This window comes from Notolabrus celidotus, chromosome 12, assembly GCF_009762535.1.
Source record: "Notolabrus celidotus isolate fNotCel1 chromosome 12, fNotCel1.pri, whole genome shotgun sequence".
In the NCBI taxonomy this organism is placed as follows: domain Eukaryota; kingdom Metazoa; phylum Chordata; class Actinopteri; order Labriformes; family Labridae; genus Notolabrus; species Notolabrus celidotus.
Genome location: NC_048283.1, coordinates 19,842,581 through 19,869,735, shown reverse-complemented (window position 1 = coordinate 19,869,735; position 27,155 = coordinate 19,842,581). Strand labels below are relative to the sequence as shown.

Below are 27,155 nucleotides of genomic sequence, written 5' to 3'. Positions count from 1 at the left end.
TGAGACACACAGAGAAAGGATGAGGCAGGAGCTAGGGGAATTGGGATTAGGGGAGTTCACATTGAAAGGGGTATTGAGTATGGATGACAGCACTGGTCAGGGTTTTGTTAGGTTTTTAAAGAGCACAAGGATTTTTCACAGGGTGTGAGGGAGGATGATGGGGGGTGGGGGGTAGTTATTTGGATATGGGGAAAGAGGGGTAAAGGTGTATAGGGAGTGTAAGATTGTGCGTGTGTGTTTGTGTGTGTGTGTGTGTGTGGTGGGGGGGGGGGTGTAAGTTCACTGTCTGATCCACACTCCGGAGCAGATGGGGGCGGTAATACACCTAACAAGCTGGATGCCAGCCGCCTGCTAGAAACAAGATTCAGAAGAAGAAGATGTCATACCACTCCAAGCCACTAGGTGTGCTCGAGCACCAACAGCAACTTCCTGTTTCCGTGTGGGTCATTTGTATTTCCCTCCTTACTATTGTGTTGTGTGTGTGTGTTCGTAGCTTGCTAGTCGACTAGCACTGCTCTCCTAATTTCCACGTCGAGTTAGTGAATCGTTTCGTTTATGGCTTACAAACTGCATTTCTTTTTTTGCTTTGGTATAAAAGTATACAACTGAGGTTTAAAAGCATGTGGCCAATTATTCAGAAGCAGCGCCATGCCATGATCATTTCCTCCTACCTGGTGTGAGAGGTGAAAACAGCTCAATGAGGTGTGTAGTAAATGGACTGACATGGAAAGTTTGTTTGTCAAGCTTGTGAGAAATAACAGAAAGAAGAAAACGGAGACATTAAGGCACAGAGACGTGTAGTTGATTGACAGGTAAGTCAAGACGAAAGGGAATATGAATGAAATGTCAAAATTAATTCACATGAAAACATTCTCTTCTAGACTCTGACTCAACGTTTTATATGATTGTCACTTAAATGGTCATTGCACACATTAGTGATGTTCGATACCTACGATTTCCTTTCCGATCTGATACTGAGTAAAATTCAGGCTGTTATTGGCGATACCGATACTTAGTGCAAATAAAATGAAATAAAATAAAATAAAGATAAAAATACAATTTAGATATATACAATGTTACAAATTGAATTTAGATTAAATAGCAGTAATTACAGGCAGTATTAAAAATGTTTCAGTAGTGACAGGTTGACATGGTGTGATTAAAGTTGGTAATGACAGATTAATCAAAAAATAAAAATAATATGGGTATGTAGTATGACCGTGAGTTGTAGTAAACAATAATAATGTACTATAACATAATATAATATAGCAAGATGATTATATAATACAGGATATTATGCATTATACTGCCAGCAGCAGTCAAGAAAGTCAGTTCGGGATGAGATGATGGAGTGTGACTGAGTGTGACAGACAGAGCAGGGATGGTATGGATCTGAAATACACCTAATGTGTCTGGTAAATCTAATAAAAAGTAGTGTATTTCTGAGTTATCTATTTATTTATTTATTTTAAACTCATAAGTATATCGAGGCAGCAACCTCATTTACAATATAGCCGAGCTAATACAACAACAGAAAAACTAAACAGAGGACAGAATCATACAAAATATGTGAAAATGGTGTTTTAAACACACAAAAAAAAGAAAATAAGTAAAAATAAATTATTGTTTAATTATTAAGAACTAGAACTAGTAGTTCCAACCAACCGCGCATCATTTAGAAAAGATCTCAATGGTTTAGTTACTTTCTACTGTGTTCCTGTTAATGATATACATTCATAGACTGTAAAAAAATATGGACGTAGGATCCGTGACGTCACCCATCTGTTTCTGAAGAGCTGTTTTGAGACCAATCGGCTACGGCAGCCATATTGCTTCTGTCGAGCCAGTGTGACGTAAAGAGGCGGGCTTTGAGCCTCCTAGCCAACAGCTGCAGTGTTCCTGCAGGCAGCTGTGCCTCTCATTGGAAGACTAGTAATCTCAATATCTTCTAAATTACCGAATTAGAAAAAAATTCCCCCCCCTCACAGTGAGAGGACATCGAGAAATTAGCTATTCAGACTACACTCATCTTTTGTACCAGGCTGTAAACATGTTTATTAATGCTGCAAAGATCGTCTTTTCCTCATTCATGTGTATGTGACTTCCGGTACTTCCGGAGCCAGCCTCAAGCGGATCCTCAATGAACTGCAGCTTCTAACACTTCCGCATTGGACTCATATTTTTAGACCGGAGGTTGCCGCTTGTATACATTGCATCAAATGACTGAAGTATCAAAAGTATCAATTTTTTTATTTGAGAATCAATTTTAGAGCATAAAGATCTGATATCGGAAATATCGATATCTCAGTATTGATCTGCACATCACTAGCACACATGCTAAATTCTCTGTTTCATTCCTTCACAGACAGAAATCATGTCTATTGAATACACCATTGATATCCAGCTAACTGAGCTGGGATTTCCAACGACCACTCTAGATCCGCTGAACAGCTCGGACAGAGAAACACCTTGTCGCTCCACATCACCTGATGACACATCCTCACCCAGCCACCCTCCCACTACTACATGCTCAACCTCATACAAACAAAAGCTCCTGGTCACTGGCCATGAGTGTGATGATGGGAAAGAAGCAGGTGGAGTCAACCAGGATGAAAGCTTTGAACAAAGAGCAGTGAATTCCACATCCCCCCTGTTAATACCTGCTCAGAGTCTTCAAGCTGAACCAGACGTAATACCTCTTGAGCTGCCTGTGCCCGCATTAAACCACTTGACTTCTAGACCAGAACTGCTGCAACAGGCCAAAAAAAAAGATGGGAGTAAAAAGAGGGGTTCAACAGAAGAGAAACAGGATGACTCTGATGACAGCGATGTTTCAGTAGTTTATGAGGATGAAGCGCTTGATGAGGAGGATGAGGATGAAGAAGAACTTAACCCTGGTATGACTCATTCACGCCACGCTCGTAAACATCCAGTTTAATATTGTTGACCCTGTGCATCCTTTGAATATGCTGAATTGCTGTAACTGTATACATTAACATTGCTTGTTAACCTTTGACCTGTTTAACTCAAATATGTTGTATCAAGTGTACAGTGAGATATCTGTCAGATAATAATTATAATTTTATAGATTTCATTGATTTTCCTGCATGCTGTTTGAACATCATTAACCAATCAGATTTAAACATTAAACTAACTTTTTTATTTCATTCTCCTTTCCACAGACTCGAGTAAGTTAGGGGACTACAGCTGCAGTGTTTGCGGTCTACACCTTCCCTGCAAACTCATGCTCCAAGACCACATGAACCTGCACACTGGAGACCACCCGTACTACTGTACCGAATGTGGAAAGCGCTTCCGCCGGACCATCAACTACCGCAACCATCTGCGCAAGCACGCTCAGACTGAAAGGGAGCGCTTCAAGTGTCGTGTTTGTCGTAAGGACTTCACATACCACGAGGATTTGAAATACCATTTGGCTATTTCTCACTGGGAGGATAAATATTACGAATGTGATCACTGCAAACGTGTGTTTACCTCCCTGGAGGCGTGTCAATATCACGTGACTAATCATCAATGTCTGCAGAAGGAAATCTGTGAAAGGTGTGGGGGCTCTTTCCCCTCTTCTAAACACCTTGCGCGACACAAGAGGGACGACTGCCATAACGTTTTTAGATGCACAGAGTGCAAAAAAATCTTTATCAAAAAGAATTCTCTGCTGAAGCACAGCTTCACCCACCTTGGTGTGTCGGCTTACACCTGCGTGCGATGCCACTGCCACTTCCGCCTGCCAAAGCTTTACCTTCTGCACAAATGTGAACCTAAACGCATTCACTGCGTGGCGTGTCTGAGAGAGTTCTTCAGTCAGAAAGACTTCCAGCAGCACAAAAAGGACACTGGCTGCTGGGGCAATCAGGGGCCCAAAGGGGATGAGATCAGATGTTTGGAGTGTGGACAGATGTTTGACACTTTGGATGAGCTGAAGAAACACGCTGGGGCTCACCAGAGGGTGCTGAAGTGTGCTGAATGCGGGAAGGGATTCAGGTCGGCCTTGCTCCTAATGTCCCACATGGGGGGTCATGCCGGAAAGTCACCATGCCTTTGTCAAAGCTGTGGGCTCGGCTTTCCCCATCAGCAGAACTACAACGGTCACCTGAAAACCTGTGGACAAACACCTCAGCCTAAGGTGAGTGTGGGGCACCATGGGGATGTACAGTTTATTTTTGTCCTCCCATAAATTGAGTTCTGGTAGCAACCATTTTTCTTCAGGAGTAACTTATATTAGGCAAACATGCAGTATTAAACTTGGTGGGGCCCTGGTAGCAATTGCACTGTACTCCTGCGGTTTTAACACTTCACAAGGGTTTATTAATCAAGGCTGAATTATCCACAGACATCTCTGCTCTTCAAAACAAACTGCTACCTATTTATTAAAACTTAAATCCTCTTTTTAGGATAATTAAAGTACTCTCCCACTTCAGCTTTCTGGTCCCTTAAATTTTTTTTCTATTCATAGAGGGCATACACTTTATCCACCTTAAACTCAAAAAATACTTTTCCATAAACTCTCACATGTACTGTTAAGTGATGGTAGTTTGATCCATGCACATTGACCGAAAATGATGTCTTTCATAGTAAATTGAATGTACATTGACTCAAGCTGGACCCCCTATCAAGATACTTCTATCCCTCAGCCTTTAGTTCTTTTCATCTTGATTAAATTTAAATGTTTCACTTCTGTTTGTAATAATTAAGCCTGATTTATACTTCTGCATCAAATCATCGACCTGTGGTGGTTCTGGGGAGGGGCCAACAGGGGCCAGTGCCCTTGTAAAATTGAACCCGGACCCCCCTGTGGCCCCTCCTCCACACCAAACAAATATCATACGATAAAATATGCTTTGGTATCGCTTTAGTGTAAATGAGCATAAATGTGCAGAAAGGTGCTACATTTGCCATTACACTGCTATCTTTCCCCAAACACAGGTAAGCAAATATTACCTTTTTGTTCAGTCTTAAGCGTCTCATAAGTTGCACATGTTACATTTATGTCTGTTTCAGACAGACAGAGAGCAGAGGAGACTGGACCAGAGAATGTCACCTGGTCCATGTATGACTTTTATTAGTCCTGACCTTCAGACTGCTGGCAGGGAGCTTACAACACTGTACAATGATTAGTACAAAATAAGTATGAAAATGAAAATGGACAAAACAGAGAGCACCGACTCTGAAGATACACACACCACTAGATGGTGAAAGCTCATTTTGAGACATTCAATGACTTCTTCTTTGCAAGCCCTCATTTTGGGTGTGCAGGAGTTAAATCTCTGATGACGTGATATCAAAGCAGGAGTTATTATTGTTAGATTTTTCTGAAATTCTGTTATTGTGACAGCTCTAGCCATGTAGTAATTAACTGATTGAATATGCACTGTTAGCTGAGAAAATACTATGCATTTTTAATAGCTAATAAAACAATGCTAAATTATGTCTGCATAGCGTTATCTAGTTCTAAGTCATTACAAAGGTAAAGTCAACATGCTCTTCACCTGCCCTAACTCTCTTTTGTCAGGGTTGAATGGGTCCCTCTGACAACACCCGTGGCCCTAGCCTGCTGCCACCCCCACCCCCCAATAAAATTGGTCTAGAACCGCCACTGTCATTGACGTAGCCTACGTGCGTCAGTCCGTGTAGCTCCCGTACTGCATTTACATCACTACCGGGATCCCTGTACATCGGCTGCACATTTCCCTTGTATTTAATCTCCTCAGACAATTAACAACATGTATCAGCTGTACATTAACATAAAACGCTCGGAATCGATGCGAAAAAGTAAACAGAGAACATAGCTGGTAACAGGCGACCCGACTATCAGAGAGACCACACAAACGTTTCGGCGGAGGATTGCTGCGTGATACGGACACATCGACGCAGAAGTAGGTAGTGCTCACGTCTGTGTCGACCACAGCTGTGGAGGGTCGACGCAGAAGTATAAACCAGGCTTTAGTGACAATGATGTTTCTGTTGTTTCTAATTTTAGAGTTCTGCCAAGAAATCTCATGCGTCGAAGAGGACTCCATCCGGGACAACATCGCTCAACACAAAGCCAGAGTTCAAAGCAAAACAAGTCAGAGCAAATAAAAAACTCTGCAAAACTTCTGCTGTTCCAAAAAACATTAACCCAGCAGAGGTGACTCATAATTCTGCACCTGTGACAGAGGATATGTCTGCCAGTGTTAATCCATCATCTGGATTATGGAAGATAACTCTTGACAGACCTCTGCCTCCAGCTAGTGATCTTGTCTTCTTTCTTCCTGTTTGTGCAACACAAACAGATGGCCTAGCTCTTCCTTCTGTGGTAAGTCAGACTCCCGCAGCTCCAGCTATGCAGGTCCAGTCTCAAGTACCTTTCCCGCTTGTTTCACATGAACACCTCGGAGTGAGTGCTGCCCTCGGACCGCCTCTGGATGCTCCCCTGGATATGGTAACTGGGATTAAACAGGATCCAATTTGTGACTTACCCTTTGATTTGTCCATGAAGTCATCGAAGTCTGCTTGGGATGCCGCTCCTCTCCTTCCTGTTAAAAGTGAGCCTGTTAAAAGTGAGCCAGAGGAGCTTAAAATCCCAATAGATGCTTATAACTCTACAGGACAAGAACTGAAACACAGCAATGTAGATCCATACCATGAAGTGAAGTGCTTCAAAACTGACCCGATGGATCTGTCTATATCCTCTGGACTGGTCAAGGACATTAAGAAGGAGGCCAGCTGAGGGACCCTCTATGAAGCATGTGGCATAACCAGGTTGTCTTATGTCAGCCTTCTCAACAAAACATAACACCTTATTCCAAAACAACGGGTTTAACAACATGGTAATCAATTTTCTTTGTTTGCCTAAGTTCTCTGTACAAGGCTTCTTGGTCTCATTCCACTTTTGACTCATCTTCCCCACAAACATGAGTGATTGTGGGCTGCTTCTCTACTCAGGTAATAATAAGAAACAGCAATAGGGGTTAGAAAGACATGAGGGCAAACAGTAGCCCTGTTTCTGAGATTACATTATGTAAATCAATCACTAACTATATTTATGTTTCCAACACACATGACCATTAAGAGCTCTTTTTTGTTTTCTGCATTGTACAAGATAGGTGGTTATGACCAAGGGGACTGCTGTGAGGTACTGGAGGCCAAGATGCATGAGTGTGGTGCAGACACGGCCAAGTGGAGGTACACTGGGACCAGGGTTTTATTTTTAGTTACTAATTCATCCGTACGAATCCATCTAAATCGTTATTCTGATTCCAATACTATTTTGACTGATGCATTGCAATGTTTCATTTTTCTGAGATAATGCTGTCTACTGAATGTAAGGTTGCTTTGACAGAAAGAGAAGGCAACAGGATGTATTCAGTTTTGTGTTGCTTTTTTTCTGCCCTGTTCCAAGGTGTTTCTATCAAACAGAGGAAAATGTTAACATTTCCTGGGCTGAGATTTTATACTGACTAAAGAGATTACCATAAGGGACTTAAGTAAAATGGCTGCACTGCAATTAAAAGTATCCGATGAAGCTGCTTAAATAAGTCAAATCTTGAGAACTAGTTCAAAAGAAAAAAAATGGACTAGATCAGATAATCCAATCTCTAGTTTGTGTTGTGCAGAACTTTTATGTAGGGCTGATATAACTTTGTTCCAAAAAATCTGCATCAAACAGAGTATTTAATTTAGAGCAATTATTAGGAACTCTTAGTGTGTGGATTTTGGTGCCCCTGTAAACAAAGTGTATATAGTGTGAAGTTCCTTAACTTCCTAATTATCTGGATTGCTTATCTCGCTGTCGGCCTTTATCTGGACCAGTTTGAAAATGGGACAAACGTATGATGGATTATCCTGGATAATTCTAATATATATATAACTTTTTGATTACTGTGCTCTGAACATAGCCTCATAGCGTTCTCCTTCATGCTGATGGTTGGGTGTGAAGGATTAGTTACCATGGCTTTGTAAAAGAGATCCACCTTCATGATAAAATGTGGCCTTAGGCTCATTCACCCATCTAACCCATGAATCTTGCTGTGCAATTCACCCCTCTGATCATGGTTTTTGATTCATGGTGGCTGTCAGAGCGAGATTGATTATGGAAGTTGATGTTTCTAGCCATGCTTACACTGGTGTAAAATAAATGAGCATGACATTTCCAACGAGGTCAAAAAATAATCTGGATAAAAGTCCATAAATTGCATTTCCTACTTCAGGATGTCAAGATCCTTCAAAGACACACTTAATGTTGTCTGCACCTGTAGCATGGGGCTTTTGTTTGACAGCCATAACAATAGACTCTTTACTGTTGTATCTGGCTCTGTCCCACCACCGCTAAACCCTGATATGATGAAGCAGGTTATTGAGTTTTTTTCCTACTTGAAATACTGAATAGACTAACCTGTTAACTGTGTGACTTATTATAAAGAGTAAGATAAGTAAATAAAAACATTCCAGCTCTGGTTTATGATTGGGTTTGTTGGGTTTGTATTTTAGGTGATGCTTCTGGCGATCAAAATCTTGGTCAAAAAGCCATGCAATATTGTACAGAATCTCTCACAGCATTAAACATATTCTGTGTTCTCTGGGTTAATTTACATGTATTTAAGTTAAAGGAATCACTGGATTTTTAGGTAGACTGCTGTAGACAGGAAAAGTGAGTCCTTGTTTAGTTGCGAATAATAATGGTGATCAATATTTTGCAATTCTATCACCTGTTGATTTTGTGAGTCTGTTGATGTTTTTTTATTTTTCTACGGGTGAATAAACATTTGCACTCGATGCTACATCATGATAATATGGTATCCTTTTTTGTTCTACAGATTTCTATTGTATTTTGTTTATCTGGAAAGACACTCCCTTCGTGTGTGCTCCTTGTGGGTCTTCCTCTGTAGAGAATGTAGTGATGAATGAATGTGCAAAATCCCACTTAAAGGATATCAGTTCCCTTTGTTTGCAGAGATATTGCAGATTCAAAGATCATCCAAAGGTTCATGTAAGTATTTTACCAAGGTAAGGTCTAAAAACCAACCTGGTAGATTGACTGTAAGTCTAAACTGATTTTTGGTCAATACAGCAAAAATAAATAGTTTAAACAGTTAGTTAAACAATATATTGGCTTTTCCCTGGATTCATTTATTGTAGAGTTTTGTCTCTTACCCCCAAAAACTTGGTACTCTTTTATTACAGACCGGATCAACTACAAAATACTTATCCTCACCTTCAAATCCATACACAACCGTGCCTTTCCATATCTCTCCCACATTTTAAATGCAAACACAAAACTCATCTGTTTAAACTGGCTTACTCCATCTGCAGTGGCGTGTCCAGACGGGTGGCACTGGCATCCTTTGAAATCCAATTGGCCACCCCAAAATCCTAAACTATGACTGGCTGTTTGCCTTGTCAGAGGTGGCATTTCTGTTAAAAAATCTATCATTTGGGATGAGTTAAAAGGCTGACAGTAGATTTCTTTATTAGTGCCCTCAAATGTGACTTTGAAACACATTTTGTAAGACAGTAAATAATCAAGCTTATAAGATTTATGCCACTTTGTCGTGGTTTTTTTTAAGTCAAAAGGAATATAACAACTGTTTAATACTTTAATGAAAGGCTGTGAAGACAAAGGGTAAATGTTATTTATTTGTTAATGCACTGGACACCCCTGCCTACGTGAGCACCTCAGTTGGGCCACCCCAGTCAAAAAGTTCTGGACACGCCCCTGTCCATCTGACCACAACTCCATTGTCCATTCTTTTTAAACTTTTTAAACTGTATTTTATTCCTGCTTTTTATTTAAACTCTGTGATGTAAGGTGGCCTTAAGTGTCAAGAAAGGCACCTATAAATGCAATACATTATTATTATTATTATTATTATTAGTATCATTATTTTTATTCAAAAGAAGAAAAATAACATCTCGCAGCATGAATGTTGCTCACAAAATGTATACAATGCTATTTTTTTGTTTGCTTGCTGTAATATTTATAGATTTTTTCCTAAATTGAAATTAATATAACCATTTGTATTTTCTTTTACTTTGAAAACGTATTTTGATATATTTTTATGAGTCATTCACATACACTTCAGATTTTTCAAGTCAATGCATCATATTTCGTATCATGTTCTGGTAAGTTGACATGTATATGTCGTACATCCATTGAATGTAATGTTGTAAGAAAAAGACGCGGGAAAGGAAGACGGTCATCTTGTCACGTGATTTAAAAAACCCGGAAACACAACCTCCACCAGATGACGAGAGAGCTGAACGTGAGTGTGCCACAGTGCAGATGTAATAACGTCATTAAGAACATGTTCATTGTCTGCCTGTCTCCTTAACACCACAAACAAACTCATTGAAATCCTTTATTCTAGTGCTCGCCCAGGCTGCAGCAGTAGCGTTTGTTTACATTCATGGACAAAGAAAAGAGGAGCGACACTGTAAGTAGACGGGACACTTTGCCTCTTGCAATATTAAGAGGAACTCGCTAATTCAGCACAAGACGAGACACATTTAAGTGCTTTATCATTTTTATCCTATGCTTCATAATTTGCATAACTGCGTCATTATTTTCTACAGTGCTCCTGGATGGAGATGCATCAGTTCATTGGTGACCTTATCACATCTGGAAGCAGCACGAAGAATCAGCCTAATGGGCTGAACGCAGCATGGGGCGTGGTCGGTGACGGTGCTGATGGTGGTGGTGGTGGTGGTGGTAGTGGTGAGTCTGTAGGGTTCAGAGGTGCTTCACTTGGACCTCCACTGCAACCTCAACCTCCCCAGGAGAAGCCAGAGGCAGAGCCTGGGAAACAGATCCAGATCGGTGCTACACAGAGGAAAGAAGAGACCAGGCCAGCTCGAAAAGGTAAGAGCCACAAATAATTTAAAGGCATGTTCTTGAGAAGATTCAAGACTGTTATTTAACTTTTTTTAAATTTTTTTTTTTATTCTCTATGTCTCTTCAATGCATAGATGTGTATTTTGCCTGCACCTGCCCTGGCTGCCCTTACTCAACTTCTTCACACTTATTTGAGACTTTAAAACACAGACAACCTTTGACCTCCAGCAGCAACACTCCAATGAGCCTCAGCTTAGCAGACACTGAACCAAGCAGCACCACTACATCTGAACTAGAGACAGGACCATCCTGCCGCCCACACAGGGAGGAGGCGAATAGAGGGACTCAGAGCTCAGCAGTACCCTCAGACATACCTCTTTCCAGAACTGATGCCGGCTCCTTGTCCCACCTCTCCTTATTTCCCTGCTTGTGTTGCCATCGCAGCCTCCAAACTTGCGCCCATGCATTGAGCCACCATGACAGTTTAGATTCACCATTTTCTCACACCCCCGCCCACGCTCACGCTCACGCTCATCATCATTTTCACCACCACCACTGTCCGTTAACCTCTTGTTTACCCTGCCCTCAGTTCTCAAGCCCCTTCCCTTGCTTGTCTTGCCAGCACTCCTTCCCCACCTGTGCTCAGGTGTGCCACCACCAGCACAGACAAACAAACACAAAGCAACAAGAGGAAGGGAGCCGGGCAGCATCGACCATGTTGTCACTGCATCCCTGCATGCACTGCTCGGCTTCCTTTTCCAGACCTTCACAGTTGCTGCAGCACCAGCGCTGTGAGCACGCCCAAAAACCATCCGGCTTCCTCTGCACAGAGTGCGGCAGGACCTTCAACTCGCACAGCAACCTCCGCATCCACCTCAATGTGCACACTGGAGCCCGGCCCTACTCCTGCGCTGACTGTGGAAAGAGTTTCAGCCAGTCTGGGGCTCTGAAGATCCACAGACGAATTCACACAGGTGAGAGGCCATATTTATGTGGATTTTGTGGTAGGGGGTTCCCCCATCTTGCAGGGGTCCGGGCCCATCAGAGGACCCACACAGGAGAGAAACCCTACCGCTGTAGCCACTGTGGGAAATGCTTCACTCAGTCTGGAGCTCTTAAGATCCACACTCGGATTCACACAGGAGAAAAGCCTTTTGTCTGCGACCTCTGTGGGAAGAGCTTCTCAAACCGTTCTGGGATTCGCTTCCACTACCGCACAGTCCACGGACTCGCCCCTGAACATACTGGAGAACCTGAACCAGGGAGTGTGTATCAGGGACCAGCAGGTAGAGGTTATCCTCTGGGGCGTCCAAAGACTTTTCCTCGTGCCAGCATTGGGCTTCATACCCATAAAAGTCTGGATAGCAGCTCACATACAACTCAAAGTTCCACAGCCTCTCCTGCTTGTCGTGGCTCGGCTTCTCTTGTGCGGAATGAGAGTAAATCTCCGTCAGAAGGATCAGACCCAGACAGTGACAATGAGGTGCTGGTGTACACATGTGAAGACTGTGGACTGCGTTTTAACGATGCCCCGTCCAGGAACAGACACCAGACTGTGATGCACTACTCCTCTGTAAGGGGAGAGGAGGAGGGCCAAAGGAAAGATTTCAGCACAAATGAGACAGTCTGTGATAACATTGTAGGGGGAGATCATGACTTTGGTATAATACAACAAGGTGGAAATAAGAATAGACAACAGAAATGAAAAGACTTGTGTTAGAAACATATTCTGGAGTTAACTCCTTGATATCACACTTCTTTAAAGCTATTCCGAATTGATTTCAATTACAAATTGCCACTTTGTACAAATATATCACTGCCAGTTTCCATCACAGAACAACCTTTAACACCTGTCTGCTGCAGTCACACACCAGTCCAAATCTTGATTCATTTTCTTAACAAAGTTGATTTATTGGGCATTATTCAGCTGTGGAAGTAATGGAGTGTTTCAGTGACATTTTTAGATGCAACAAAAGGCCTGGTTTTAGGGGGAAAAAGTACAATCTTACGTCTTTCATATATTCTTCTTCTTCTTTGTCTCAAAATCAACTTGAAAAGCAACATCTTTCCAGATTTCTAAATCAAGTTTTTAGTAATTGTATGTGGTTAACACCAACATGTCTCCAACAAAAATGACTGGACATTCAATGGAATAATAGAAAGTCACAGAAGCCTAAAAAATTAAATAGACCACATGATGGAATCGGTGGGTGTGTCTTAGTCAAGGTCACTGTGGTCCATGCTAATCCATGTAATGTTCAGTCCTCCATCTGGATCACAGCTCCACCTTGCCTGTCGTGCCTTTGTTTTAATTTAACGCAATGTTTATTCTGTTAGAAATGGATGAAAATGATCTGAAGTGTTAGAACCAGCCGACAAATAAATACACTTTTAAAATGTTAACAGCTCTAGAGTGCCACCTAGTGGTTCTGCACAATCACAGCAACAATTCTAACCACTTTGTTACTCTGTACCATTTATAGTGCTTTATAAATGTTTCTTTTAAACATGCCGAAATGATACATTATGAATAAAAAGTTTTGTGAGGACAATTAACATATTCAATAGACTTGTTTTTGCATTAATACATTGCTGTAAGTGTTTTTTAAAAGTGCAACTTGTGATAAAACATCTCACTATTAAACAGTTCCTCTGAGTCATGACTGAACGTGGATTTTCTTTGTACAACAACATATCTGTGTAAAGAAAATATTTGCATCCATATGGCTCTCAGATCAGTGTACTGTACACGTAGTCCACCGTGCCTTGTAGACTTTTGGCTCATCCCTGGGGTGCAGCTCTGTCAGTGTAAGCACACTGGACAACACTGTCTGGCTTTGTGTTCCGCTGAGATCACCCTCTGGTCCTTACACATTTATCTCTCTAAGAAGAGTCTTTTTCTCAATGTCCGAGCTGCTCACAAAGGCTCTTCATACGTGTGCTTCTGTAGGGATGAGTTACGTGACTTGGGTTCAGCATAGACCACACTGACAGGGCGTGGGCCGTTAGCATGAAGAGCGGGAGTACAGTAGCCGTTGGACAGCATTCTGTGAGAAGGGCAGTCATACTGAGAGCGGCTGGATGTTGTCCTCGTGCCGGCGCTGGGTGCTGGTACAAGAGGTCCATGTGACTCAGAGGGCTGCTCGCTGAATGGGGTGGCGTACTCGGGCTCCGGGGGAAGAGGCTCAGCGTACTCTGGAAGGCTTCCAGGAGTGTCATAATGGCTGAAGGTGAAGGGGGCTGTGTAGCCCTCTTCTGAGGAAGGTCTGAATGTCGACCCGATTTTCTGTCCAACAGCAGGCTCGGCATAGTCTGGAAAGATGATTTCACAAAGAAGTTAGTCAAAACAAAAATTATGTTCCATTTGAAATGAAAAAGCAGTTTCATCTGAACTTGCCAATATCAGTTTGTCCAACTTTAATCGAACACACATCTATTTTTTCTTCGTGTTTCTGTCATTTCTGTAGGCACTGCCAGCACGGATCAGTTTCCAAGCAACCAGCATACGCTCTAAGGTCCCAGCCACAAGCAAGGTGTAACAGGGCTGTGACAATCCTGTCTCAAACATGCAATGTAAAGGGGGTTAATGTCTCCTTAAAATCAGGGACAGTAGGCTTACAGTGCAGCACTTGGATCCATCCAGACCTCTTAGAAGAGGCTGAGGCGTGGGGGGCAAAGACCTTACCCAAGAGCCCACAGGGAGCCTCAGAACCAGAGCTATTTTAATTAGACAGGCTTTAGTGAGGGCTCTGATTGTCTTAGCTTTGACCCTCTGTCCTGTTTATCACTGGACCTCTCAGCGAAGGGCCCCCTCACTGGGGGGAGGGGATGGACGGGGAAGGCAAAGAGTGGGGGAGCTGTTGAACGGGGAGGAGGGTGTGCGCTGAGCGCCCTTTATCGAGCTCCAATTAAAGGGTCCCTTTCAGAGCGGCTCCCTGGACCAAAGAAAGGAATGTTTATACCGCGGCTGGGTGATGGGCTGAGCTGGGGGGGAAAGAATGGAGCGCCCGTGGAGAGAGCTGTTTGCTTGTCAGGCCTGGCAGGAGCTTCTCAAACTGACTGCTGAAGCCAGAGAATGTTAGAGCAGGAAACAGGGTGTAGGGACAGCAGTGCCTCAGAACTTTAAATCACAAGTAAACCCTGACAGTCAATGAAAAAGGGAGCAAAAAAGGCCGCAGCTGAGTATGACTTCTTACCATTAAGGGGAGGGCTTGGCAGAGCATCATGGACATTTCTCTTCAGAGGGTAGGAGATAAGCTCGGACTGGGAGCAGGGGAGACTCTTTGACTGAAAGCTTTGACAACCTGCTTGACACACAAGCATACAGTTTTAGAAGATTTGATTATGGAAAAATGCTGAGAAATAGCGAAAGAGGACGAGACTTACTTGTGGGCAGAGAGTACTTTAGTTGTGATTCTTTTTTCCTGCACAGTGAAGAAGATGAACACATTTAAGTTCTGGACATGACAGTTTCTAAAGCACTCAAACATCATTCTAAGGGCTGATAAACAATTAGTCAAATTTGGGTGGACAGAAAATGAATGTGTCTTTTGTCAGGCAAAAATACTTTCTTCACTTTCTTCTTAAATTCCCAATGCATAGAAAATAATAAAAAATCTGGTACCTTCTTTTCCACCAGACTCCAGCTAACAAACAACTGCCACACATTATCAGCGCCAAGACCACTCCCACTGCCACTATGACTGGCTGACTGGAGCCTGTAGGACAGTAAGTGGGTGAGTGAGCAAACAGTTGTACAAGTGCGAGGGAGGAATGCATTTTATTGCCATACAAGCAAAGACAATGTGCATTGTTTTAACTGATGAATCATGTTAAGTAAACAATCATTTATTCTTATTGTAAAAATATAAAATACATATTACTTTGTTGCAATATGTTTTCTTTCTGTTTTTACTTAATTTAATTGCTCCTATAAATGATTGTTGATATAATAGTTATTTTGCATAAGGACTTTGGTTGTTGTTTTAGCATGGTTGATGGATGATCATAACATTTGCATGAATCTGTGAACATCACGTACTTTGATCCTCCTTGTTTTTATTACTTGTTATTGAAGGAAGATAAAGAAAAGTAAACATAAGTATTATAAAAAGTACAAGTGATAGAGAGGTACACACTCAGTCTCGTCTCCACTAACACTGGACCCTCAGTGGGGGTCGGAGTGGGGCTGGGCTGTGTATCCATGTTCACTTTGATGGATGGAGATTCTGTTTGAACATCACACACACACACACACACACACACACACACACACACACACACACACACACACACACACACACACACACACACACACACACACACACACACACACACACACACACATTATAATTTCACACTGCTTTACAGATATAATCCACAGGTGTTTTTGGCACAAGACAGCAGGACCACCCACCTGCTCCTGGGCGTGACCTTGGGGTGAATTTGGCAGTACAGCCCAGGACCTGGACCTGAGATGAGGCTCTGCTTTGCCATTTCACCGGCTGCAAACGGACAAACCGAGCCACCACTGGGGGGAAAAGGCTGTTGAGCGCCCTAAGGTGGCCGTCAGTGTAGGCCTGAAACACCTGGAGGCCACACCAAGCAGGTAAATCATTGACAGAGAACACCAGGAAGTACACATCAGCTCTGTTTAACAGAATAAGAACCAACAAGCTCACATGAGTGAAAGCAGAACAATACACACCTTTTTTTCTTTGCTCAGAGCGCCTTTGTAAAGCTTCCAATTTTTTCTGTCCTTGCTGAAAAGAAGAATGAAGGATTCTATGTAGTACTTGTTTGATCCTGTTGTTATTATTCCTGAAAAAAAGAGCATGCTTTTTAGTTTTGCATATGATATGTTTGATGGTTACAAACAAAACAAAAGTTCTTTGTTGGAATGAACTGATGCACTCTTTTAATCTACATTTTTTTTGTGTCCTTTTGTCAACAAATCTTATCAACAGACAAAATCAAAAATGTGTAGAGCCACCTCTCAGCACTTTTGGACTTCCCTGTCCTAACATTATAATCAACTTCCACTCATTGATATATTTTAGTAGCTTTTGGCCAGTGTCAGAGTCATAACAGACTTCAAATAAAAACACAATACTTATTTGTTGACGGTAAGCTATAGAGTATACAGAATGACAACAGGCTTATACTTTTAATGACATCATTAAAGTATATAAAGTTTTGGTAACATTTTCAAAACAACAAATCCTTCTTAAACGTACCTGTGATTGTGCTTCTGTCACTCAGCTCCAGCTCCACCCACGGCTCTTGGTCATTACTGTCTGCTGTCCATGGTAAGAACATTGTGTGCTCTTGACTCTTCTTATCCCAGAAAGATGAGGCATTCAAAGCAGACACACTCAGGATGGTGTTACATTCTGTTGGTTTTGAGCAGAGGGATTAATGGACTGATGAATGTTAACCCTAGTAATTTCATACATAACCCCAAATCCATAAGAGTTAAGTTGCGGTATAAAATGTTCATGAAAACAAGATTCTGATGGTTTGCTAATAATTTAAATCCTTTTTTTTTTTAGATTGAAATAGTGCAAAGACTATATGTGACGTGTTGAAAATGAAAATGTTACCCTTATGGAATTGGGGTTATACAACATTAAAATACATAAAAAGCAATAAAAGATGAATTGCATGAACTAAAGCTAGTTTTTCAAACCCTGAAAGGCATAGAAGTTTCTGGCTATCATAAGTACTGCTGTGTGAAGCCACGTTTACAAAATTCTTAAAGCTACAGTGAGGAGTTTTAATTTTGTGTTGATCATAGTGACCACTGCAAACAAGCTGTCCTGTACCTCTTAGTTCTCTGCTGACCCTGTCTTGATCATGCACATGCACATTAGCAGAAGCAGCATTTTGTCATGAAGGAAAATCTACCTACTCAGTGTTATTTCTGTCAAACTTATCACCCCTCGCTGTGAATCTTTTCTGTGGAAAATGCACACAAAGCTGTCTAACACCAACCACATGGCAGACATGACAGTCTTTAAAATGACTTCTTGGCAATAGTCGGTATTGCCGCTTATTGTCTGGTTTGCTTTTGTAGGTCATCTTTAGAGGCAGTGGTGTTATTCTGAGTCTGCTTCATGACCATAGACTGTATATATAATGGACGTAGTATCCTTGACGTCACCCATCTGTTTCTGTAACACTGTTTTGAAGCCGATCGTCAGCGGGTGCCATATTGGAAACACCGAACTCAACCTAAAGTCTGGGGAGCCAGTGTGAGGTAAAGAGGCGGGGCTTTGAGCCTCCTAGCCAACAGCTACAGTGTTCCCGCCTGTTAATCAAGTCAGCTGTGCCTCTCATAATGGAAAACTCGCAATCTTAATATCTTTGAAACTGCTGCGTTATGAAAAAATTCACCCCCTGTACAGTGTGAGCCGATCGAGAAATGAGCTATCCAGACTACACTTATATTTTGTACCAGGTTGTAAACATGTTTATTTCTGCTGTAAAGATCGGCTCTTTTGAATTGGTGTGTATGTGGTTTCTAGTACTTCCAGAGCCAGCCTCAAGGGGACACTCGTGAAACTGCAGATTTTAACACTTCCGCATTGGCTTCAATTCTCCCAGCTTGAGGTTGCCGCTTGTTCATGACCAGTCAAAAACTCCTCACAGGAGCTTTAAATACTAAAGACTTTCTTAGGAAATCTAAATGAGCAATGTGAATGATATACAACTATTGTAATACATTGGTTAAAATACTGTAGATGCTAAATGGTTATGCTCTTTGAAACTTGTGTTGTGCAGTTGAGTAGTGATGTCGTTCTTGTACCTTGACTGAAGAGCAGCTTCTTCTCAGATAATGATCCCCTGCCAAAAGAAAACAAAGGTCAATACGACCAAAGAAAATCAAGTACAAACGGATTTTGAACTTTTTGATTACGATTAAAGAACACTTACATTTTTGACAGGACACCGTTGGCAAAGGTGGATTCATAGAGTTTAATACTTTTCCCACGGTTCACAGTGACATGACCTCCCAGACTATCAGACACTGCTCCTGCATGAACTGCAGCCTTGCATAGGACTGAGGTCTGCATAACAGAATACATGATGCTTTTATAGAAGTTGAATCAAACGCAACATGTGCTCATGGGCTAGCTTGGTGAACTGTTGTTTACTTACATCTCTGTAACCTTGCTCAGAGTTTCCCCAAACATCGCCTGTGACATTCTTACACCCAGCAGGACAGTACACACTGAGGAACAGCAGAATGAGAAGTAAGACACATTCATAGCTCTACTAGAAAACAAAAAGGTAAAGGGTTATAGAGGTGACTTACCTCAATAGCTGCCAGCTGTAATGAGATCCTCGTTGTAAACAAGAAATGAGATCTGTTACGATAAACAGACACTCAGATTAACACTCCACACATATCATTTAAGCTTTCTTACAAAGAGCTTAAACAGCACATCTCCAGCTTAGATAATCCCATCAAACAACACACAATCAGACTCTGTGTGACACAGGCGAACATGTTCTATGTGCGCTATATTCGGAGATGAGCAGTCGTCACTGTTGATGTGACTAAAGCCTTTGTTTCTGTGACTTTGTCACAGTTCACGAGTACAGTGAAAGGTCCTCGTGTGATCCAAGTTAACAGACAGGGGTTTGTACGTCTGGACATGGGCTTAGCTCCAGACATCCAGACACTGCCAGATTTCATAAACAAGTCAGTAAAAACAGGAAACTATGAACATACTGTACAATACGGATGACTTCAGACAGGGGAAAGGAAGCTATCCCTAAATATAGACCAGGATTCAGACAAACAAGCCCACATGGTTATTAAAATGATACAGGAGCAAGAACTTAACCTTTAGGTCTTATTGCTTCAAAGTTTAACAACCCTAGATAAATCAATGTGTACGTTTTAATTTGTTGTTTCAATGGCAAAAAGAGATACATTATGCAGACACAAATGCAAGATCAACCGCCTTGCAGTAAATGTGGGATAGTCTTGGGTTTGCAATGGTTAACGGTTTAAGAGGGAGGTGAGAAAAAGAATTCCAGCCACTCCAAGCGACAGACTGAAGCCTGAGGCCTCACTCCATTCAGCCTCAGTGAAGGAGTCTGTCTCCGGCTCTCTGAGCAAACACGCCACAGCAAGGATAGCGATGGAGGATGAATGCCAATAAGAAGTGACTCACACACACACGCACATCAACACACACACATGGGAAAATGTTCACACAGACATTGGGTGTGTAACTAACTCCGGTGTGAGCTTGTAGAGGAGCAAAATCTAAAAGTTCAATATAAACTACAAATATGTATGGCTCAGCTGAAGCTTGTTCTACGTTAGTGAACCACAGACGTCATTCTTTTCATGAGCATGTTAGCACTTCACAAACAGTGGTTCAGCTCTGAATATCATACCTGGGTACCGGTCTGTGGTATAAGACAGTAGAAACCCTCGTCCTGAGCGGTGTGGGCCTGACCTGAAACTTATTGTCGCTTCATTGCTTCTTAGAGTCAGATTCTTCTGTGATGCATCAAGCCTCCCACACACTGGACCTGTAAGATCGCACACACACAAACTACATTTGTAAACGCACACACACATTTCCACAGTGACCACAGACGCCTGCACAGATAGAACCTCACATTCAGATAGTTAACCACTATTTCCTGTTATGTTTGTCTCTAATAACAACAACTCTATAGCTATAATTGAAACGGATAGACCGTCACATGAAGAATGTACATGTATGAGCACCTCCCCATCAGAGAGAACCAAATTAAACTCATAAAATAGGTTTTGTAGGATCTGATAAAGATCATTAAAGGCTGCTCAACTGAATATTTTACAGCCTATATTTCTCAACCAATATTCTGCTGCGATGTCAGAACTTTATGCCCTTAAGGCACTGTTTGATACACCTGGTTTGGAATGATGCACATGCCTCTTGCATAAAGGGGTTTGCCTGTTCAGTCGATGTGTCAATAGAAAGGCATGCATGGTGTGTATTCCACAATCATAGCTGGAAGAACGTCACTTGTCATATACAGCATTGAGATTATATAAGTGTAGTTTAAGAAGAGAATGAAAACAAGAGAGGAGATTAAATGGACTTCTATAATGTCTGAGGCGTTGTAATGTTAAATCTTCTTACCCAGACTCTGTTCTCCGTTCTTGTCTATAATCACAAGAGAGCCGTTTCTGCACCCTGGACTGTTCTCGATGTCGAAATCCCCGAACAGCAGTCGCAGTCGCCCCTCTGGCACCCGGAGCCTCCACTTACACCAGGTGTTGCTGGGGTAGGTGCCCGGGTAGTTCTGAGAGGCCAACGTGCCAGACTCTGGGCCCAGCACTGTGTGTCCGCAGCCATTACCTGAAACAACACACGGAGAACAGAGAGGCTGTGAGTCAGAAAATCAGTTTGGGGGCTGTTCTGTTTCATCCTACTTATGACCATGTTGCAAGGAATGGCTGCTGCTTCCGGTTGCTTTTTTGGTGTCATGGTTCAGATGTGCACCCCATGTACAGAGGCTACTCCAGCCCAAGTTCAATCCCAGCCAACAGCGCTTTGCTGCCTGTCATTCCCCACTCCCTCTACTTAGTTTCCTACTGGATCCACTGTCATATCTCTCAATTAAGGAATAAAAAGCCCAAAATAAACTTTAAAAAATCTTCTGGAGTTTAGCTACTTCCATGCATCTGATTGAGTGATATGGTGATGTTTTATATATGCATGCATCAGCTCAGTGCCTTCATTCTCTGGATACTGTTTATCATGGAGCTCCTAGGTTCATTACAAGTCTTAAGTCCCTAACTCATCACTGCTCCCTGTATGCTCAAGTTGGCTGGTCTGCATTGTCTACCTGTAGATTAAATCCCTGGCATGTCCTTATTTATAAGGTGATTCTTAACTTGCTTCCCTCATATTTATGTGATTTTATTCACTTAAAAATACTGGAAGCTATAGTCTCTGACCTGTGACACAGTCACAACACTTGTTTTTGCGTTCGGTCCCCAGAGTGCGTCTTGAAATGGGAAAAAAGAGTTTTAGATACTCAGCTCCTGCAGCTTGGAACTTGCTGCAGGAGAATTTGGGTTTGAGGGAGCTTGTCTTTTTAAATGTTTTTGTAGCAGCCATGAAGGATTTGAGTGTTTAGAGCTGGGTCTCTGTACTTTTTGTTGACCGCTTTTTTCTTTGATCACTTTATTTATCTGTTTGTGCACTTATCACGATTTGATTATCACTTTTCGTTAATGAAAGGTTAACTTATTTTTGTTTTTACGTCAGTGGTTTTTGCTTTTAGCACGTCAGACACTTTACCAAGCCCAACCTCAGCCTCTCAGCGGCTTTTGGATCTTTGTAGTCGCTATTACAGTTTTTAAGAGTAGAATGAAGGCATTGGAGGAAGATGTATCAGCTTGTAGATGCTTTGACTGATGAATTCTTTAGTCCATGATATGTTGTCATGTTTTAGAGTTGTGTGTTGTTTGTAATGTTGTTGGAACGTACTGCTGCTGAACTTGGCCAGAAAACTTTTGTAAAAGAGATTTTTCGTCTCAATGAGGTTTTTCCTGGTTAAATACAATTTAAATATACAAAATATATAAAAAATGTAGGGATGTGTTTGTTGTCACTTCAAACCCTTTCAATTTAAGGGCAGAACATTTTTATTTATTTTAGAATTTGAGAGTAACAAAAGTTAAAATTGAGGATGTTTCATAAAATGAATCACTGTGTAGAATAAATGTCATTGTTACAGAGTACAAACAAGTTTTGATAATATTAAATTCCAATGAGAACAAGAAGTGGTACTAAGAGATATTTCAGACTTTTTTTTCAACTTATTATTGACTAATACTGAAAAATAACATCACATAGGCATATTTACATCTTTTTGTTGGACTCAAATTCAACATCCAAAAGGGCTCTGCTGAACATTACTGAAGACTAAAGGAACCAGCAAGTTCTTATGTATTTGACACCCCAGAATGAGCAGAGTATAAGCTTCTTCTTTTTTTTAAGTTATATTTTTGGGCATTTTTTCCTTTAATGGATCGGTCAACTGAAGAGAGACAGGAAATGTGGAGAGTAAAGAGTGGGGGAGGACATGCAGCAAATGGTCGAGGCTGGAATCAAACCTGCGACCTCTGTGACGAGGGCTATAGCCTCTATTGTACTAATAACGTGCCTCAAAGTATCAGCTTTTTGAAGGTTTACCAGTCAAATACTCAAATAATGAGCTCCCCAGTTGCTTCAGCTGTCCTGTTAAACAGGTACTGACTAACAAGAAATATTCATCTCCCACAAAACGGGGAAAATTCAATTATTCTTTAACAAATGTTACCTCAGTTGAACTTTTAACACATCAGTGCCAGTGAAAAGTAAGCAGCTGAGCACCTCAAGTTCAAACAGAAATCCTGATACCTCAGACGTGTCGTCATGAGTTCTCTTAATTCAATACACAGAATATTAATGCTTTGTTATTGCACTACTACAGGACAGATGAGTAACAAGTCTCCTCTGAACATGCACAGCAGACCCGGGCATGTTTCTACTCTTCTGATCATTACTGTGAGATGACACAACTGTACTCAAAAGACTATAGTCTGGAGTCAGAGCAGAGGACGCTCCCCTAATACAAAACGTTAAATAATTTCCCCGTGTGTGAAAATATTATCCGATAAAAACTCTTTTTTTCTGAGCGTTTCCTTTAAAAGTTGATTCATAACATTCTCTGACCTACGGTTGGTATGACTAACCCGTCTGACTGGAACACAAATATTTAGATCCTCTAACATCCCGTGGGTTGCAGAAAATAAATGAGTCAATTACCACAGTGGTCACACAGAGACAAGTTCTGTGGGGGTGGCAGACTCAAAATCCCTCTCCCCACAAAATGTCAAGAGTTGACGTGCTCCAAGAATGGTCAAAACTTGAAAAGGCACCAGGGTCAATCCAAGCCCTCGCATCATCCCTGTCCTGTCTTCCATATAAGGCTGCTGGAGATCTGTAGAGGGGGAACAGGAGGATAACCTTCCCCTCACCCTGTGTCACACACATCCTGCATCACAACAGCCGTTCCCCTGCTTCCCGACAGCTCCTTGGCCCCTAACAATACCGTAGACCTTCAGATGTTATTGCCCCTCCTCAAACCCCCAAAGGATTCCCTGGAAATGCCACAGCGACACACTGTAGCCACAGGCAACAGAGCGAGGATCTGTCACCTTCCGGTTGGAGGCCTCAGTGGCTGCAATGCTGGGGAAGTTCTGGGTGGCTGGAAATCTTTCCCTGCTCACTGAACCTTCTCTCCGGGGCTGTCTGTTTCGAGTTTGATTCAGAGTGTGTGAGCTCTGAACAGAAAGTTAGAGACTAAATTGCAGGAAAATGCGAGCGAGCTGGGTGGCAGGATAGCAATCCAAAGCAGCCCAGCGACATTGTTTTCCACATGCCTGCAGGTCCTTACAGGTCCACACTAGCAGACGGGATGTTCACCTGTGCTACCTGTCACTACATCGCCGTATCCTGTCTTGTGTGTCAATCACAATGTTGTAACACCAAAGCTGCAATGTTTCCCCCTCAACCTGGCCCCACCAAATCTCATTGCATACTTTCCATCAAGCTCAGTGTGATTCAGAAGAAGTAATTGACCCTGGACTTAATCATCTTCCTCTGAGAGACAGACACAAACAACTAGGGAGATTTGTGGTGTTACAGTCACAGTCTGTGGGGGAGTAAATTGTTTCTCTATTTGTCTGTGTATATGTATGGTGAGTGTGATTCATAGTGAGTTGAGTGTTGTTTGGAGAGAAAACCAGTGGGAAAGGTAGGCTGACAGCTGGGAGTAGGTAAACATGCACAAGGGAAAAGTATGTAAAGAATGCAACCATAACATCACATCTACCTTTGTGCAAACCTGGGAAAGGAAATACAGCATTTTGCCACAGACTTAATCACAGACAAAGAAGTCTAAGCAGTGTTAGTTTGTTCAGGATCATGCTGTATAGACAGAACTGACAGCAGAACATGTCGAAACGGTCAGGACTTGTCTATCTAAAACAACAGGGCTGGGTAAAGGATTTAAAATGTGATAAAAGATAGCCTCATGACTTGTGTTATGATAATGACAGGCTTGGGTAGGATGCAAAGCCCACTTGTGCTGGTGGCACTTCTGAAATGCTTAATTTAACTATATTTAAAAATAAACCATCCATTTAAAAAACAAAACAAACAGTTACTTATCTGGTATCTGTTTCTGTGGACCATTAAGCTGGTGCTCGTAGCATTAAGCTCACAGTATGATTGAAACAGACCCTCTTCTCAAAGTCTTTATCTTTTCAAAGGCGAAAGATAATAGGTCATTTTCTTACCCTCCTGGCCGTGAACACCAATAGAACAGACGCTGAAAAATATCCAGAAACCAGCAACAAGAGACTTCACAGCATCCCGGATGTTTTCGCACTTTGCCAGCATGTTTTCCAGGGGTCTGCATGTAGAAAAGTAAGGTGCAAACCCTGACGGCTCGGGGTCCTGGCTTCAGTGAAAAGTTGTAGTACAAAGTTCTGCTTATTTTCTATTGGCTAAGGGGCGTGAGTCGAGCTGTGATTGGCTCTCCGTCAGTGTCAATCAAAAGATCGCAGGCATTCCATTCCCAAGTATGGGTGGGCTGATTAGTAGGTGTTGGAGAGATGGGATTTATGGCTCTTTGAAGGGAACCGGATCTTGAGGAGCCGTTCGTTTCAAAGAGCCGTTCAATAGACTGGCTCCTTGGCTCATTGGTATATTTATTTATTTTTTAGAAGTCAACCAGGGGGAACTCGTTTTTATCAAGGAAACAATCACTGGTAGCAGTTATAAGATTTTGATCAGAAAATTCAAACTTACACATCTCACCAATATTTATACTCTATTGGTGGGAATTATTCTGAAATATTGATTACAATTTCATTTGGCATTGTAAACATTTCATTAGATGGTGGCATATCCTCACGCTTCAACAGTGAGCTCACTATTTTGAAAATTCCCTCACCTTAAAAAACTTTGTGGCACTATAAAAACTACACAGGCTACAGACTTTAAATTACTGTAAAGTTTTCCACACAAGAACATTTTTACAATACAGGAAAACATTTAAAGATAATAAATAAGAATACATATATACGTATATAAACGATACAACTAGAATAAAAATTAGGACATAATAAAAATGGGAATGCAAAATTGTACTACCACAACTGGTGTTTCTACACCAAGCGGCAACCTCCGGTCTAAAAAAATGAGTCCAATGCGGAAGTGCTAAAAACTGCAGTTCATCGAAGATCTGCTTGAGGCTGGCTCCGGAAGTACCGGAAACCACATACACACCAATTAAAAAAAATACGATCTTTACAGCAGAAATAAACATGTTTACAGCCTGGTACAAAAAACAAGTGTAGTCTGGATAGCTCATTTCTCGATCGGCACACACTGTACGGGGTTGATTTTTTTTTCTAACAAGGCAATTTCGAAGATATTTAGATTACGAGTCTTCCAATAAAAGGCACAGCTGACTGCAGGAACACTGCAGCTGTTGGCTAGGAGGCTCAAAGGCTGCCTCTTAACGTCACAATCGCTCGACAGCAGCAATATTGGCCTCAAAACAGCTCTTCAGAAACAGATGGGTGATGTCACGGACCTACGTCCATATTTTATACAATCATGTTCTACACCTGAACTACTTTACAAACAAGAGCTCAGCTCCTTGACTCGAATCCAAGATATACTTTATTGGTTCCCCATTTGAGGGAAATTCTTTTGTTGCAGCAGCTTACAACACAGGACAGGGGAATACAACAATGTACTAACATAGTTAAAAAATATAATAACAGTAATAATAGCAATGACAAGGTAAAATAAAATAAAATAAAATAAAATATGACAACTATTACAGATGTATACACACTATGTACACTTCTATCTGATAAATTGATAGTAAGGTATGTTAAGAAGAATCCACATCGAAACAATGTAAACAATAACAAAGTTAGGAAAACAACACTTCCCATCAAATCACTTTACAAGCAAACATTAAAGGTACTGGACAAGAAGCCAAAAAGTTATCACTACTGCAATATCATACAGAAGTATAACCTCTTAACTTCTGAAAATTGTGTGGGTTTTGCTGATGCTTGTTTAGTGTTTAAAGTGATAAATGGTCTGGCTGCTCCCCCATTAAAAGAGTTTGGAAGTCAGCAGATAATGGAAGAAGAACTAGGACAGCAAATAGAGGTTACTGTGTCATACACCACAGATCTTCTGAATTTTGTAAACCTGCCCTCTCTGTTAGAGAA

At 41.6% G+C, this 27,155-nt stretch overlaps 3 protein-coding genes across 5 annotated transcripts; 2 read left to right on the top strand and 1 right to left on the bottom strand.

Moving 5' to 3' along the window:
- The first annotated feature begins 425 nt into the window (after positions 1-425).
- On the top strand, positions 426-8,791 carry wu:fe05a04 (zinc finger protein 623). Of its 2 annotated transcripts, none has more exons than XM_034696924.1 (4): positions 426-702; positions 2,366-2,897; positions 3,183-4,144; positions 5,999-8,791. In XM_034696924.1, exons 2-4 carry the CDS (start codon positions 2,375-2,377, stop codon positions 6,728-6,730), a joined length of 2,217 nt encoding a protein of 738 aa, XP_034552815.1. In that variant the 5' UTR covers positions 426-702; positions 2,366-2,374; the 3' UTR covers positions 6,731-8,791. The 2 variants fall into 2 exon arrangements, with proteins under 2 accessions (XP_034552815.1, XP_034552814.1); XM_034696923.1 differs by having other exon boundaries at positions 426-812.
- Positions 8,792-10,200: 1,409 nt separating this feature from the next.
- Positions 10,201-13,487, top strand: si:ch211-79k12.2 (uncharacterized protein LOC568844 homolog). The gene is made up of 4 exons (XM_034696927.1): positions 10,201-10,262; positions 10,368-10,433; positions 10,573-10,858; positions 10,966-13,487. Exons 2-4 carry the CDS (start codon positions 10,407-10,409, stop codon positions 12,534-12,536), a joined length of 1,884 nt encoding a protein of 627 aa, XP_034552818.1. The 5' UTR covers positions 10,201-10,262; positions 10,368-10,406; the 3' UTR covers positions 12,537-13,487.
- On the bottom strand, positions 12,718-25,392 carry si:dkey-34d22.1 (discoidin, CUB and LCCL domain-containing protein 1). Of its 2 annotated transcripts, none has more exons than XM_034696925.1 (15): positions 25,197-25,392; positions 20,983-21,201; positions 20,246-20,383; positions 19,149-19,200; positions 18,992-19,064; positions 18,767-18,900; positions 18,639-18,676; positions 17,068-17,223; positions 16,539-16,651; positions 16,248-16,419; positions 15,970-16,059; positions 15,456-15,549; positions 15,218-15,255; positions 15,028-15,138; positions 12,718-14,143 (listed from the first exon to the last, which is right to left on the bottom strand). In XM_034696925.1, the coding sequence occupies exons 1-15, from the start codon at positions 25,297-25,299 to the stop codon at positions 13,749-13,751; spliced, it is 1,926 nt and encodes a 641-aa protein (XP_034552816.1). In that variant the 5' UTR covers positions 25,300-25,392; the 3' UTR covers positions 12,718-13,748. The 2 variants fall into 2 exon arrangements, with proteins under 2 accessions (XP_034552816.1, XP_034552817.1); XM_034696926.1 differs by having other exon boundaries at positions 15,028-15,135; positions 25,197-25,387.
- Positions 25,393-27,155: the final 1,763 nt, after the last annotated feature.

Coding starts and splice junctions, on each gene's coding strand:
- wu:fe05a04 (XM_034696924.1), top strand. CDS start 2,375: ATGTCTATTGAATACACCATTGATATCCAGCTAACTGAGCTGGGATTT. Junction 2,898..3,182: donor TGAAGAAGAACTTAACCCTG/GTATGACTCATT, acceptor TCCTTTCCACAG/ACTCGAGTAAGTTAGGGGAC. Junction 4,145..5,998: donor GACAAACACCTCAGCCTAAG/GTGAGTGTGGGG, acceptor TTCTAATTTTAG/AGTTCTGCCAAGAAATCTCA.
- si:ch211-79k12.2 (XM_034696927.1), top strand. CDS start 10,407: ATGGACAAAGAAAAGAGGAGCGACACT. Junction 10,434..10,572: donor AAGAAAAGAGGAGCGACACT/GTAAGTAGACGG, acceptor TATTTTCTACAG/TGCTCCTGGATGGAGATGCA. Junction 10,859..10,965: donor GACCAGGCCAGCTCGAAAAG/GTAAGAGCCACA, acceptor TTCAATGCATAG/ATGTGTATTTTGCCTGCACC.
- si:dkey-34d22.1 (XM_034696925.1), bottom strand. CDS start 25,299: ATGCTGGCAAAGTGCGAAAACATCCGGGATGCTGTGAAGTCTCTTGTT. Junction 15,139..15,217: donor AAAGTACTCTCTGCCCACAA/GTAAGTCTCGTC, acceptor TTGTGTGTCAAG/CAGGTTGTCAAAGCTTTCAG. Junction 14,144..15,027: donor GCCAAGCCCTCCCCTTAATG/GTAAGAAGTCAT, acceptor TCATCTTTCCAG/ACTATGCCGAGCCTGCTGTT.